Source organism: Diuraphis noxia, unplaced genomic scaffold, assembly GCF_037042655.1.
Source record: "Diuraphis noxia isolate RWA-SAM2 unplaced genomic scaffold, SU_Dnox_SAM2 contig0001, whole genome shotgun sequence".
Taxonomy (NCBI): domain Eukaryota; kingdom Metazoa; phylum Arthropoda; class Insecta; order Hemiptera; family Aphididae; genus Diuraphis; species Diuraphis noxia.
In genome coordinates, this window is record NW_028301711.1 from 23713708 (window position 1) to 23731593 (window position 17886).

At 25.5% G+C, this 17886-nt stretch overlaps 2 protein-coding genes across 2 annotated transcripts; one reads left to right on the forward strand and one right to left on the reverse strand.

Annotated features, from left to right (window-relative positions):
- Nucleotides 1-211: 211 nt before the first annotated feature.
- On the reverse strand, nt 212-7850 carry LOC107173008 (uncharacterized). The gene is made up of 4 exons (XM_015523356.2): nt 7733-7850; nt 7372-7539; nt 5329-5469; nt 212-2985 (listed from the first exon to the last, which is right to left on the reverse strand). The coding sequence occupies exons 1-4, from the start codon at nt 7733-7735 to the stop codon at nt 2728-2730; spliced, it is 570 nt and encodes a 189-aa protein (XP_015378842.1). The 5' UTR covers nt 7736-7850; the 3' UTR covers nt 212-2727.
- A 4962-nt stretch (nt 7851-12812) lies between these two features.
- LOC107172999 (snake venom serine protease KN14-like) lies at nt 12813-16450 on the forward strand. Its single transcript, XM_015523341.2, has 4 exons — nt 12813-13079; nt 13173-13283; nt 15883-16088; nt 16150-16450. The coding sequence occupies exons 1-4, from the start codon at nt 12813-12815 to the stop codon at nt 16448-16450; spliced, it is 885 nt and encodes a 294-aa protein (XP_015378827.2).
- Nucleotides 16451-17886: the final 1436 nt, after the last annotated feature.

Sequence of the window (17886 nt, forward strand, 5' to 3'; positions counted from 1 at the left end):
CATTTTTATATGAAAAAGTTCATAAAATTTACAATCATATTTTTTACAGTGGCGTATATATAAAATTTGTATGAAATAAAATGGAAAAAACCTTACTAATGTTACCAATATATAAAAAGAAATGTAGATTAAGATATTTATAAGAGTAGTTTTAAACAATTTCATTATGTCTTATACGCCGATCACCGAAGTACACAAATAAACGAACAAATTAATAATTATAAGCACTTTTATTAAACACTTTGACGTCCGGTGGTAATCGAGTGGCCCTTTTTCTATGTCTTTACACTCTGACCCTTTTTCTATGTCTACATAATTCTTAAATATTAATCTTAAAATCGAAAACACTACAATCGAATAAGTATAATCGATATTTAACTTAACCTAGTTACATATTTTGACAATGATTAAATTATAGATAATTGTTATTATATTACCTAATTGTTTTCTTAATCTAGTTGCATTTATGTTTAATGTTATTAATATAGAATTTTAACTGTTATGCTTATCTAACTATTACCTGCAGTTGTTTTCTTAACCTAGTTTTTACTTACTAACATTTATTATTTTTACATCCTTTTAACTTATATCTATATTAAACGCTTAATACAACAATTATTAGGGTGTGGATTTAAATACTCAAAAAAACTAAGAAATACGCATTAAAAAAATACAATATTTAATAATGTTGTTACAAGGATTAAACAAAAAGGCTTTTAAAATTTGTTTCTAACAACATTTTTAGTGAAAATGATTAACACAAAATTTAGTAATTGTATTATTTAAATGTGATAATTATAAATGAAGCATTAGAACCAGGCATCGATAACATAGCAAATATGTTAGCTTTTCTAAGAAAAACCGGCATATACAATACAATTTATCTTTCTGCTAACGATAACCATACTACCTATTAATGTTATTGGAAATCACACAAAATTAACACGATATTAATTGTATAATTTTAGTTCTAAAAATCACTCATTATGTAGATATTAAACAAAAATTAATAACTTTTGCTGTTGATGTTTTTAAGTTCATTAAAAAAAAATGTTATAATTATGATTTTTTTTTTTTTTAAGAAAACGACAGTTATGTACTATCTTTAATATATTTCTGCCTAGGCAGAATGATCAATTGACATTTTAGACCGTGTTGTACCATTTGCATACCCACCGATTTGGTCAGGTGTACAGCTAAAAACTACGTGATAACTAGAACTTGGATTTTAAGCATAATAAATAACAAAAAATCACAAAATTAATTTAAAAAGCAAAAATGAATTATATTTATTTATTTATTTTTTTTTTAAAGCAAAAATAAAGCATGACCAAAAATTAACATAAATTAGTTATATAAAACTGAATAGAATATATTGAAAACTTAATTTAAATTAAAAAAATAATTCACTACCATGTATTGGCAAGATTTTAAGAAGTGAAACTGACTCTTTTGTCTGACATAATATTTTTATACATATAGAAAACCATGCAATAATATATTAATTTAGTTGGTACTGCGTGTTCCAGATTTTCTTATTAATTAAATCAAATTTTTTTAATGATATAGCATAATAAACATAATATAAAAAATTCCACGCCTAAAATAACTGAAAAAAGCAAGAAAAAAAGAAAAAAGCATAAATGCAAAAAAAAAAAAAAACAAAATTGGTTTATTTGGAATTTATTTAGGCTAAATTGTCATCAAATGTTATATTCTCCAAACAAAATATTCAAACAATAAGCCAAAATGACAGACTAACCATTTCAAACCATTATTATAAAATCAAAATAACATTAAATTAAATATTTTAATTTGTTTGATTGATGAAACAAAGTTAAAAATTCAAAAGCATGTTTCAGAATATTATACCTATTATAAAATAATTTAGTATTTATAAATTTATAATATTTATAATTTATATATAATATAAAGAATAAAATTTGCTTTTAATCCCTTTCCTTAGTTATTGCTAATTTGTATTTTAAAAAATAAATAATTTTTTGTAAAACTTAAGATTCTCTTCCCCTTCAACTACTATCAACTATCATCCTAAATAATGATAAATAAAATAAAACAAAAAATTGATGGTAATGAAGGTAACGTTTTTAATAGGATACCATGACAGCTATTAATTTTAAATACATTTTAATTTAATATTTTTCAGTAATTTATTAAAAAATTTGTTTATTTAGATGAATATATTACTCATAATTTATTGATTTATTTAAGTTTTTATTTTAGTAATTTTGAATTTTACCGTGGTCGTCTATTTATATGTTTTCGATTAATACAAAATATATACAATACAGACTCAATACTCTATGAATATAGATACGTATTTTTTTTTGATGTGTTAATTATACTATTTACATATTTAATGTTGAACAAGAAATCCATCTGAAACCACGGTAGTGCACCAGGTTATGCTTAAGAGGGAATTTATTTTACGTTTTTTATGGTTTCAGTAGAAAATGTTCTCAATACGTCTACTAAGTAGTAAAATTTACATTTCTGAAAATAGATAACGTATAATATTTACCTTAAAAAAATTAACAAACAATTTTTTTAAATTATATTATGATTTTATGAATTATTAAAATAAATGAAACAAATGCAAAAACAATTAATTAATTTTAACTATTTAACTAACATACAAATATTAAAATGTTATTAATTTGTCGTGATAATAATCATTCAATACATTAGATACCGATACTATATAATTTAGTTAAAAATATTGGGAAATATGTTTGTTTTGAAACAAACAAATATTGCTGCCCATACATCAAAAGCTAATACCAAACCCAACATCATTATACTCTTATTTGAATCCCATCCGACAGATTGTACTTTCCACTTCTTTTCTTTCGTTTCCAAATTAACGGCCACCACTCCATTATTGTCTTCATCCAGTTTTGTAATTTGGTTCTCTATTGTAGAGGAAGTAATTGCAGCGACGTCATGTGCCCGTGGCACCGTCCCCTGTTTAAACAAATCAACACAATTTATAAGATAAGAAAAAAATATAAAGATGGAGTTGTATTTTCCTGTCTTAGACTAGGGTTTCTATACTTTTATAGTTGTGTGAGTTAACCCAAAAACAAATATATTAGGTATGTAATATGTATTAATTATGTCATTAGTTCATATTGTTATTACTTACTTATTAATAATAAGTAAAAAATTGAATTGAGCAAATTACATTTGTATTGCACTGCACCGCTGAACTACACAATAATATTCCAATAAAAGTTATATGCAATTAAATCAATTTATTGATTGGTGTGACATAAAAATAAATTTCAGTCTTGTCTAATTTAAAACCTATTTTTATACATAGTTCAAAATGAAAATGTTTATAATACGGAGTACTATTTTTATATTTCAATGAATTCAATTTTTTCAGTCATAGATAATACCTACGAATATTAAACCAAAGATTCCTTAAAAAACATTAAAATATCAAAAATTACACATAAAAATGTTTTGGTTAGGTGTTATGGAATTATGGATTATTTGAAACACATTTACAGATTGGAAAGTATCGAATAAGACATTCCAAAATAAAAACGCAGATGCATTGAAATCTGAGCCCTATTTGTTATCATAGGTTAGGTATAGATACCTAGTTTTCTATGAATGTATAAAATAAATATATTGATTTCTTATGTTCAATAATAAAAATGACATGTAATTCAGTATTAATATTATATGAGACTCCATACGTTAAAAATTATTTAAAACATTTTCTAAACGAATAACTAAAAACATATTTAAAAAAGTGGGAAGTGGATACCAACTGATAAACAGTATGTATCAATCGACTAAATCTAATGTACCTATGTAGGTAATACACTTTTATATGATATACGATTCTAATCGAAAATGGACTGTTAGCCTATATACTAGGTATCATTTTCAATATAATAGTTATACTGCTATTTAAGTAATTTACTATACATTATTATTTTTTATATTTCACTTTAAAATTATCAAACACATCCAAATAATATTCTCAAATTACAAAAAATAATTTAAATTTAATGAATTTGAAGAAAATATAAAAGTTCTAAATTCAGACGTTCATAACTTTTGTTAATGAAGAAAATCGAATAATTGAACCGAAGTTGGGATAAAAACACAATAAGCAAATATACTAAGGGTGGTTTTGTTTCATTTAAAATGTCTGTTGTTTGTTTAGTTTTTCAACTTTCTAAGATTGGTTAGACAATCAATCTATTTTTAAACAAGTTTAAACTATTGTGTACAAGGAAATTGTGTATTGTGAATTGGATTTCCGTTATCTTATGCACAAGGGGTGGGAGAATGCGAGAAAACGTTCGTAGCCTAGTTCGAATCAGACATACCTAACAAAAACCACCTTATTCTTCACAATATTAATTTTTTTTTTTATTATTATTATTCAAAAGATTACAGCACCATTTGCGATTCAAACGCCTTGGAGAACTTCTCGGGATGATACATTTTTTATAAGGAATTTTTACTGTAAAATATTTTCTTTATAACATAGAACTATCATATTGTTCTGGAATTATTCCTTAAGAATTGTGAAGGAAAATGAAGCTCTAGTTAATTCTTAGAGGATATTTTATATGTTTCGTAAGGATATTTTTACTACCTATTATTATTTGCTTAAGTCTTATAGCATTTTTTGTAGAATATAAGATTTAGTAAGCATTTAAGATGTATTTGAATATTTTGGGATAATAAATAATGTTTTTCTGACTTAACATCACTAATGTAATACCTACTTTATAATCAACAGTTTATAAAAACAAGTTATTTGTTATATGAAAATTATAGTAGTTGACATTTATACTTTTCAAATTTAATCCAAAGTCTTAAATCATTAACATTAATTAACAAATTTTAAAGTAATGGGTTATCAAACAATCAAAAAAACTGTTTAATTACCTATATTAGGTGTTTAAGATTAAATAATAAAACAACAACTAATAATTAAGTTGCTATAATATGAAAAAAAAAAAACAGTAAAATTACATTTAAAATATCATGTCCAAATAAAAAAAAATCTGATTAAAGAAGAATTATTTACTAAATATATATTACATCGATATTATTAATATAATTAATTATATGATGTACAATTGTATTTTAGAAGTTTAAGTAAAAGTTTGTAATATAGGTAATATATGATGTGAAATTTATTTTATTATGTTCTGTTAATAAATTCAACAGAAATTGTAAAGCTCGATGGCTCAATGTAGGTATTATATTCGTAATATTTTGCTATCCTGGGTGGATGAAGGATGAATGAAGATTATGTGTTATATTTATACGTACTTTATGTTTGTCGTTCACATTATCTGCATTCTGAGGGCCATCTTCGAATGCATTATTAATGTACCCATCTTGCGTCGTCAGTGATGGTCTATCAGAAGTTATAATCACATTTTTAGATAGATGATTTGGATCTACCTCAATCTGTAACATAAAAAAAATGGAATTTAACATTGAATGACTGGCGATTAATAAATAGTAGTTAACAGTAACTTGTTTTAACTTTATAAACATTAGTCTTAATATTCTAAAATCTCTAATTTATACCTTATGATACATCATTAAGGCATAGATGCAAGTCGTGAAACAAAACAGGACCAAATTTTAAGTGGGGGAGACTGTAGCCTCTGCATTTTCTATTATTAATTGTGTAGAAAAATTAACCTAATTTTCGGCTTGGGGCCTAGTAAATCAATATATATATAATATATGAATATATTATTATCCATTTATTACGGGAAATGTACCACGCACCATAATGGACCCATTATTGTTCGAAATCTGTAATGTCCATGGCCTCCCTGACCCCGATTAGTTCATGATTGCCAATAACCTTCTTCCAAGTTGGTATAATGTAAACCCCTTATAATAATAATCATAAATGTATATAAATATTTGTCTAGTATAATTCACCTATCATGGATAAATCCATTTTTTCACAGTTAAAAAAAAAAATATTTACAACTGCTGTTTAAAAATAGTATAAAAATTAAAAATACAGTATCGGTATTATTGATATTAACATAAAAATATCATACAACAGTTCAAAATAGAATTAGTGTCAATTGATATTTAAAAAAATATATATAATTATAAATAATGTTGTCTTTTATAAAAATCAATTTATAAATCATTATCACATTGAATTCATTTTCTTAATATAATACAAATAAATCAATGTTGAAAAATACAATTTTAACATTGCTTAAAAAGGCAAATTAAAAAAAAAAAAAAAAAAAAAAAAAACATTGCTTAGATATCAATAACATTTTGTTTGGAAATCGACTTATTAATTTAAACCAAAAAAACACTATATACTTCAAATGTATTTGACTAGATAACATTTTAAATTACGAACATAAATAATTACCTACAATAAACAAATTTAATCTATAAAATACTATATACCTACTTATATTTAAAATTTATATTCTAGACTTCTAAATATTATTATTATAGATTAATAATTTGTTCTACGTCTATCATTAATAAGTAATTTTTTAATAGGTACCTATATTTTATTATTATATTATTATATGTTAAAATATATTTCTTATATTATGTATTTATTTAATTAAATTTATATGCATGTGTGAAAGGAATATATGAGCATTGAGCATACACCATATACAGTGTTAATATAACTAAAAATGTTATAATTTTGTTAATGTTATAATTTCACACAAAACGATAAAGTTAATTATTTACACATTCAGCTTTGTAATCATTTCTAGGGTGTCATGTTATCAATTTAAAGATAAATGATAAATAAATATTTAAAGAATTTATCATTGTGACAAGTGTAATAATTCTATTGATTGAAAACACTTTTAATCATAATTTAAAACATATTACGTAACTCGCCAATTGGAAACAATATTATTCTAAATTTGATATTGTAATTATTAATATTATTATTATGGCCAAGTAATCTATATCTATATTCCATATTCTAACATTATGAATTAAATATAAATACAAGGTGATTAATCGATAATAGTATTCATTATTTATGTTATTCATAAGTTTTGTAATTTATAAGCAATGGCACTTAAAGAGTTAGGACAAAATTATCCCCAAATACTAAGAATTTGTTTAAAATTTTAGGAGTCAGGCGAAGCTGTTGAAGAGAACATCTATAAAAACAATAAGCGCATTTGGTAAAATTTTCCTAATGTAATCAGAAGACATAAAAATGTAAAAATTATATTAACTATTTATGTTACAAATAAGTAGATTTAGAATAAAATTTGTCTACGAATGATAATTATTGAATGCTTAGAAATAAAATGATAGAATAACACATAATTGTCAAATTTGACTTGCCTTATTTGATAATTCTTCTTTTAAGCTATTTGAATCATTAAATCCCTTATTCACGTAACATTCATCGTTCATTGTGGTTTTTCCAATAACATCTGTCGACGTGCTTTGATCCGATAACCCATTTCCATCATTCTGATGATGGTCATAGAAACGAAGCTCTTTCACATCCTAAAAGTTGAAATGCCCATTCAATTACTTGAACTTATATAAATATTTTATAAAATTGATGGTTAATATTTTTTTAAGACCTCCTATGATTATTAAAATTCACAATTTTAATTTAAGGTATATAATATATTATGTTATGTGTATTATATATTTCAATATGTCACATTTATAGTTAAATAATATAAATATTTACCATTTTATTTTGTTCTTTATATGTTTTAAATATAACAAAACTAATTATTTAAGTAGTGAATTTTATAAACGATGATATACAAAAAAACTAATCATATTGTAAATCGTAAGAACGTATTTCATTACTTTGTTTATCTGAATTTATAAGTGGTTATTTTATCAGATTAAAGCGATTAATTTAAGTGTTATAGTTTAAGTAATGTTTAAGTACCTATTTTTTCATGATATATATCATTAATAAACATTTATTGCACATTATTACATTTATTTTTTACTGCAGGTATCTACCTATATGAATATCTAATAGTTTTGATACCTTTTGACTGATAGAATACACTTAATCTTTAATATACATAATACATTGTCAGTAAAATGGAATTTATAAGGTTGTTGGTTATAATTAAATTAAATATACCTAAATATAATCTTTTTCTTATATGTTATATTCAATTATTAACAACAGTTATTTCAATAGATTTATGTATATCGGACAAATATATAAAAATATAGATATCATATAATAATTGTAATTATTAGATATAAAAATGTTTTGTGAGTGTAAGGACAATAGTTTTTAAATATTTTAAATAGCAGGTATAAATACCAAAAAATATATTTAAGAACGTATAAGATTGGAACGATGAGAGAAAAATGTTAGGAACTGTTACACATAATATTTAAAAAAATTATATTTTGAACAGTATGATATTATTATCTAATAAAAATTATTCGAAATGGAATAATATTTTTCATACAAAAACATATATTTCATTATTAAAATAATACATTTACATTGATAATGATGCCATAATATCTAGATTATTCATAGAATATTTACCTCAAATTTATTTTTATGTTAATTATTTAACTTTCCAGAAATCTATAAAAATACAAATATTAATTTTTTTTTTTTATCTTAAAAAAATTCAATTATCATAAGTAACAACTGAAATTGAAAATTCTTTAATAATATAACAGTATTACTAATTTAGTTTCAAATGAATTAAATGAAATATCATTAAATAATTTATTTATAACAAATTTTGGAATAAAAATGTTATTGAAAAATTTAACCTTATAGTACCACGAGTAAAATACTTATAATTAGGTAGTTTTATTATACAAGAAACGTTATAGGAAATATAAAATTATTTTAAGAATAATTATCACGTATGACCTTGAAATGTTGAAATAATTATTAAATTCCAGGTTTTGACTTATGATGGACCTCAGTGTACCTAATTGAAACTTATTTTATTGGAAGTATCTATCTTTGGTGTTGGATTACACCGTCTTGAGTCCGTTTTGGATCAAACATTTACCCTTCTCATAAGCCGATTTCCTTTTTGACAAAAACAAAAATGTATAAAATACCTACCTATATGTAAAAAATAAAATGATTGGTATGTATCAGATTTGTTGATTTATGATTAATTATTAGAATGCAGATATAAATATATAATACCTAATATAATTTAATAAATTGGGCTTGGATATTTATGAAATTGCATATTATTTTTATCTACACGAATTTAATTCTATAGACGTAATAATTTCCCTCAAAATAAAAAAGTATTATCAGCTCTTGTTTTTGTTCTTGTTAATAATGTTATTACTTATTTCTGCATTTGAAAAAATAATTAACTCCAACTACTACGTAGAAAATGAAAAAGATTTACAAACAGTTGTTGATTAATTTGAGGACACGTGGATAGGGTGGTATAAGGTGGTAGACGAAAAGCACCTACTTTTCCAATTAAAATATGGTATATGTTTGATATTGTAATTCAAGGGGCTCTCCCAGGAACAATAATGCAGTAAAAGAATGGCACAGAGCGTTTAATTCTGCACTGGCAGATAACCATGTAACAGTATGGAAATTCATAAATAAACTAAAGCGAGAACAAGGTCTGCAAGAGGCTAAAATGGAACAACATGCAGCTGGTGTACCTAAAAAAAAAATTTAAAAAAAAACAAAAGTATAAAAATTAGGACAAGTGGTTAATTTCTATTGTTAAAGGATATGATAAAATTAATACAACAATTTTGTTTTAACTTTCTCAAATTAATCAAACAAATTTTAATTCATTTTGTGTATTCTATAAATGTATTAATATCTATGTAACTTGTATAAAAAGGTTTAAATTTAGAATTAAATAATTGCGGAATATTTTGACCGGTATTAAGCTAAATGATACACTTCTTACTCATCGGTATATTCCTTAGCCTTCTTAGCCAGTCACTCGATAAATCATGCTTGATTCGCAGCCTCGACCACCGGGCGTATGCTTTTCTCTTCTTCTTTGAAAATCAGTATCACCTCTATCATTTTATAGAAGATCCTGATAAAATCTATTTGGACTCCTTCTTGAGAACCTCGCCCTTGATGAAGTGGTTCAGCGATAAGTCTTTGAAGACAAGCCCACATAAAATGTCTGACATATAGTCAATCTTTTAAGTAACCCAAACAACCTATACGCAATTCAACGTATATTCTGTCACATTTCTGACCTTGGAAGAACGTGTGTAGACATGCTAGAGAAGTGCATGGAGTGTAGATAGATGGTTTTGCCCATGTAATGAAGATAGTACCTATCTAAAACATGATCTGTTAGTGTCTAAATAACATATTATGTCCACGAAACGACATAACCCTAGGTATCATTCTGTCCTCCTGTCTTGCGATTTCTAAAACGAGACAGCATGTGTCCAGGGGCCTTAACGGAGACGATCTATCTCCTGTGTGTTATATGCCCACCACTATAGAAACTATAGAGACGCTTGTTTTACAGAATATAACAACGCCTGTATGTAGGTGTCTTATCTTAGATATTTTGCTTATGCATGACAAGACTATAGTATCGGTCCTGTCGGCAATTTAGTCTTGAACCCGACTCATTCGAGTTAAGTAGTGTGTTTGTAGTATAAATTTCATTTTTTAAAACTAATAAAATATAATATTCTCATTCAACTCTAAAACGTGTATTCTTTTTATTAATAAACTATTAAGCAATATTTGATTATCACCCGCTACACAGAGAACGGTTTCAACAAATATTGTCGTTTTCGGATACAACCAGAGACACAATATTAAATATAACAGAACATTACAGGTTCACGTGGGGACGTTCATAACATGTACCACTCACTGATATTGACTTTACGCTCAATAGTTTTGACAAAGACAAGGAACACCAGGTTGAAGTCTCCAAGAAATTCTGAATTTGATACTCTTCTTCTCTGACTCTAAGAGATCAACAAGTGGCATGTCAGCTGGAGGATAGCTGCTTCAATAGTCAAGTAAGCTCTGATAGCTCTGAAGACTATGGATATCTGGATTATTTATAGATTCATTCTACTTTTGGCATTACATTTAATGTACTTGTCTGAATTTGAGCAGCATACAAGAGATGGATTTCAACTATTGTACTGATATACTGATTAATCTGCTCTTTCACTAAATGATGCCGCTGTTGTTAGGTATCAGTCAAGCTATGGCCATGGCTGAAGTTACATTTTTGTTACAGCCTCGACGGGTTTACCACATAGTTTTTGATGATTATGACTATCTGTCTGGTGTTTAGGAAAACACATAGGTACCAGATATGGTTGCTCAGAGTAATAAGGGGATCAGTACACTTTCCCGACATTCAATTGCCAGACACCTCAATTTCCCGACTCCATTTGCCCGACAACACATTTGCCCGACAAAGCATTTCCCGAACAAAACATTTGCCCGACAATATATTCAAAAATATATTATTATTATAATATTATATATTATTAGGTATATATTCAAAAATTCATACATTTGTCCGACAGGCGGCAATATCAAGTTATATTATACATAAATGTGTGTCAAAAATTATTCAAAATTATACATATAACTAATATAATAATTAATAATAATACATTTGTCCGACAGTCGACAATATCAAGTTATATTATACATAAATGTGTGTCAAAAATTATTCAAAATTATATAACTAATCCTACAGTCTAAAACCTACTGTCTATCTATCGCCTATCTATTTGGGAAAGAATAATATCTTATCGCAAATCACGAACTATGATCATAGTTCGTGTCGCAAATAGTAGTTCATACAAGTCTACTCGCTGTCTGTCTATCACCTATCGGTTAATTGGGAAAAAAATCTTATCGTAAATAGCAGTTTAGTATATCCACCACATTATTACTTTATGTAGTTTTACTTACCTACTTTAATACTTTAACGCAGAACAATATTATTGTCTGTTTAAAAAGCTATAATAATAAAATAATGAAAATAAAAAAAAGGTACCACCTATAATAATATTACGTACTTACAGTAAAAAAATGCAAAATGTAATGTCAAGCAAATGTATTGTTCGGAAAATGCATTGTCGGGCAAATGTGTTGTCGGGCAAATACATTGTCGGGTAAAAGTAGTATCGGGAAAATGGTGTCAGGCAATTGAGGTGTCGGGTATTTGAGTGTCGGGCAAACATATCAGACCCGAGTAATAAGATGTATGTCTATGCTGAGTCGAGGCGAGATGTATACCTACCTCTTCGTTAACATAACTATCTCCGTATTTTTGTGAGTCTGCTATAATCCATGACTTATCATCCACCTGTCAACTCTCGAAGAACTGTATTCACAAGGTACTCTAGATTCTGATACCTTTAGATCATGAATCGTCACATATATCGCATGGATACGATTCTTCTCCCATGCCTCCATGGACGTTCGATAGTGTAGTGACTTTTCGAGTCCTCCCTAAACCCTAAAAAAGGCAATACCGTAACTTAAATGGTTTGTTCTATCTGATATCATATCTCAGAAACGTAAAAAATTTTCCAAGTTTTAACATAACTTATATACGCTTCTCCAAATTAACATTGTTAAATTGCTTCGGAATATTTTAATTGGTCAATTGTAGATGTACGTGAATTATAAATTTGAATCTTATACTCAGTATTTAACTGGATATATTTTGTCGCTTAGGTAACAGTGTTGAAAATAACTCATAATCAATACGTTATATATCATTACAATTTTTATTGAATAATACACGAGTAGAATTTTTGCTTTAGACAAAATGCAAAAAGTCTTTATTGTATTCCAGTTGATGAAATATGTGTTAGCGGGGACAGCACCAATTGAACCTAAAGAGTTAAATAATGAAAACAAAGAGCTAATATCCCATGGAGAATTTTTTGATATCCAGAAATATCCATTCGTGGTTTATTTTAAATATACGAAATCCAATGAATATGAGGGTATGTGCACGGGGTCGTTGATTTTACCACTATTCGTGTTAACCGCTGCACATTGCACAAACAAAGTTGATAAATATAATATAGTGGTAACAAATACTTCCAATGTGATACAATATAGATATATATTCATTGCATTTATTACTAGTTATTATAATAATTCTAGTTTTCTGTTGTTATAGGTGTACCGATATATAAATATGAGTAGGAAGTTGAAGAGATATGTTAAAAAAATATATCAACACGAATCATATGATGATTATACGGGAAGAAATGATATCAGTTTATTGAGGGTAAGTATGTACATACAATCAAGAATAAAAAAAATTCCAGTTAAATATTTACCAAGGAAAAATATTGTGATACTTATTGATACATGTTATGTGTTTTACACAAGTTGAGCCTAGTGGCTAGGCCCTAGCCTGTTAGGGAAATAGCGTTAGGAAAAAGCAAAATAAGTCTGTTTTAATTTATTTTGACATAGTAAGTAAGGAGTTACAAATTTTAAAATGTGTTTAATAATACGTATAACAATTATGTATGTTAATAATTCATAAAAAAAATAATTAACTAAGGTTTTTTATATTTTAAATCATTCTTGATTCATTTTTATTTCTATTTAGATTTATTTTTTAATTTTTTTTAGATTTGTTTAATTAAATAAAGATTTTTTTATTTAATATAAATTGTTTATTAAAAATAGATCATTTTTTATTAATTACAGGTGTTTTACTAAGGTTTTTTTTATAGATTTTTTATTCAACTAGACTTTTTTAGGTTATACACACTTCTGTGATTAAATATTTTTCTAACCTTTTACCATTATAATATTGATTTAATAAAAAAAAAGCCTGGTTGAATAAAAATTTTTTTAATTGAATATTTATTTTTTATTAAAATTAGATTTTTAAAGATATTTCTCAGATTGATAACTAGTTAGTAAATACTAGTAAATCTTATTTTGAAGTTGACAAATTAAAAAAAATTAAATAAAAAACAAAATTTCAAAATAAAACATATTTTTCTGTATTTAATGCCAATTTTGTTTTTATTTAAATTTTTAATTTGCCAACTTCAAAATTAGATTTTCTAGTATTTGCCAACTATTTATCAATCTAAAAAATATCTTTAAAAATTCAAATTCAATAAAAAATAAATAAATATATATATACAATATACATATACATATAAATATATATAAATAATATTTATTTTTTTCCTTTCTTGCAGATTTTCGTATTAATAATCTAAAACAAACTAAAATATATATATATATATTTCGATGTAACGATTTAAAATATAGGAATGCAATTTAAGAATCACTAAAAATTAATTTTGTTATCATTAGTGTAGCCGACGTCAATTATACTAGGGCATAACGATTAACTTTAAATTAATTATCGACAACATTTTGATAACCAATACATTTTTGAAAAAAAAACGTTGGGCATCCAATTCAATACTAAATTCTGTATTTGGGAGCCAATTTAATTGCGCCATTTATCTGTAGGTACTAATATATAAAGAATAAAAATTGTTCATTCGGAGCAATCTCTGGAACCATTAAACCAATTTTAATTTTTTTTTACAACCATAGCAAGGATCTTTAGGCAATATTTTATCTCGATGACTTGCACTTCATTTTTTTTATTGCAAATTTATGAATTTTCCAAAGAATATGGACAAATAGTAATAATAATTATTGCTTATTATAGGGTCATTATTTGGTTATAAAAAAAATTTTTAAGATTGATTATTATATTAGTTTAAAGGTAAAAACAGTTGATAAAGAGCTACTTGATCTATTATACCTTCTAACCTATTTGTAATGAATTAAAAGCTCAGAAAATGAATGGGACTAAATATACATGCCAAGACATAACCTGTTTTCGTCAATATATAAGTATTATAAGTTAAAATGTACTTTTGTCTTTCACATATTATAAAGTTCCCAAAATATCACGAATAATTTTATGATGATTTAGGTTTAAAAATTATTATAACTAAAGAATTATCACAATTGTTTAAGTTCAAATATTCCGTGATTATATTAGTCAACATGAGATAATTAAGGTTAGCTTTATCTTATCTAGTATTCTTTACAGAACTATAACGGCAGGTGTCTATATAATTTAAAAAATAGTTTCGCTTAAAACTCCCGAATAAATAGTCATCCTGGTGTATGTGCGTGTAGAGCTAAATGCAAGATTGCTGGTCGTTACCCTTCTAATAGCAATGGTGGAGTGAGTATAGATAGGTGAGTTGATTCGCTCATTGCCTTCAGATACCAATTTATAAAAACTATGTGATAGACATTTTTACCAAATTATTAAATTTTTTTAATTAATAATGAATATAATATAATAAAAAAATAATTAATAAATAAAAATTGAATGATTTTCAAAATATGAAAAAACAAAAAAAAAAACATTTTTTAGAAACTTGTCAGCTTACCTCCTCGTTGGGTTTATGGAGTTATGGAAATAGGCTAAATATTTTACTAAACATTGAAAAAAATATATAATGACCCCATACGTACCTCTTAATCACCCGGGAATCAACTCAATGGTATCGGTGCAGGTAAACAGGTACCCGATAATCAACTCGTACCTACGAAGCTCACCTATTACACTCACGGGGCTAAAATCTTAAGACTTAAATAATAATTTTGATATAAACATAATTATGTTACTCAGCGATAGTTTAGTTTTATAATATTTTGCACAAATCCAGCGCCCATCTTAATTATATAATAATATTTCAACTATTTTTGAAATAAATTTGTGCTGTTTCATTATAATACTATTGTTTAGTTCAAATATTTATACAAGTAGGTAAAATTTTACGTAAATTAATACATTATATCCTACTAATATTACATTTGTAGTTTAGATAGAATATGCGTTTAACGATGTGAGCCATTATATAAATGTATCTGGTCATCCTAATGAATTTAGTATTGCGAAGAATTTAAATTGCATAGCTATTGGATATGGCCAAACTGAAAAATCTATGAATTATGAAAATGTTGGATATATGACTAACTTAAGTGTAATGTATGGTCATATAGAGTGTCTATTTCACCTTTTACCCACAACGTACTAAATATAAGTAAAATATATTTGGTAAAAAATTTATACAATTTTCATTTTTAAATAGAGAATTCTTTTCGAATATAACATTGTGTTCGAAACCAAATATTCATAATCTATGCCCTGGTGATAGCGGAGGACCATTGATTTGTAACGGATATTTATATGGATTAGCTAACTTCATATACAATGCACATAATTTAGGAGGAGTGAAATGTGGAAGCTCTCACCTCCAATCTGGATATTTATTTGTTTACTTTTATAAAGATTGGATATCCAATACTATTTTAAATACGGGAAACCTAATAAAACTGTATGATAAATTGTTCAATATTTCAATAATATTGATGGTATACAATTTTTCATAAAGAGTATTTAATATTTTATAGAACTGATTTATGAAAATTTATTTTCGTCTTAAATTATAATCTGAATGTTGAGAGTTTTGGTGTGTTTTAAAATAAATATATTTTCTGTGTTGTGTTCATCAGGTACCTATTAAGAACATAGAATATAGTTTATTGATTATATGTTAATCGATGCGTCTTTGATTAGTTATCTTACTTTTTTATTTATTCTAGACTAGATTAATGGGAGATTGACAATTGTAATAAGTTGCTCTACTTTTAACAGAAAAATAAAATAAATAAATTTATTTTTATTTATTTTTGCAATTCTTATTTAAGGCATCAACAACAAGATTATTAGCTGGATAAAACAAATTGTATTATATAATATATCTTTATATATAAAATTCTACTGCACGTGTGTGTATGTTTCTGAACTCCTCCAAAATGGCTAGACCGATTTGTATGAATTTTTTTGTATGTGTTTGAGTGACGTTCTGGATGGTTGAAATTCACAAATCAGACTGGCAGATTGGTTAGATTGATTATTCTAAATATAGAAGAAGAAGAATACTTGAAATTAGATATTGTTTGATAGATGGCGGCACTCTTGTATACTTGTATACTTAAAACCAATTAATTTCACCTTTAGGGATTGAATTTCACAAAAATCCTTTCTTTAAGCATGGTGAAATTATAATATTAATCCATCCTGGAAATTTCAACAAGATCTGCCATGTTATTTGAGCTCTACGTAGATTCCTCCAAAGGACAAATTCCTTTATATATAAGGGTACAGATATAAAACTGACTTTTGGACCAACTTTTTTCACATTAATATTTTTTATTTTTTATTTTTTTTTTTTTTTTGTTCACTAAGTGAACTTAGCACTACATGTATAATACATTTTTTTATGTTTCATATTTTAGTACTGAAAATAAAAATAAAATTAATTTTAAAAAAAAGTTGGATAAATTAAAAATAGCACATTTGTGGATCTGATTATAAAAACAATTTTTATGGTAAAAAGATTTATCTAATTATCTAATTCGAGTAGTTTGTTTTTTAGAATTTTTTTTTAATTCAATATTTTTTTGGTTAAATTAATTTGGAACGCAACGACTTTTTAAAAAATATGATTTTTGAGAATTTTCTGATATGAATAATATATTATTTCTTAAATTATTTATTTATCATATAATATTAAAAAATTTGGTCATACTATGAATTGGCAAAATTCAGTTATTTTTTTGGTCAGGTTTTTCTGCTACACCCTATATAATATATCGATGAATTTATGTCTGTCTGTCCTTTATACGACTGAACGGATTATGACAAAATTTGACACGTGCATCTATGGCATTACAAGTTTTATTGATATTTTGAGTTTTTTCATATCACATTGTCAAAAAATTTCTGTAAAATAACAGCAATAACGACCAATGAGTTAATTTAT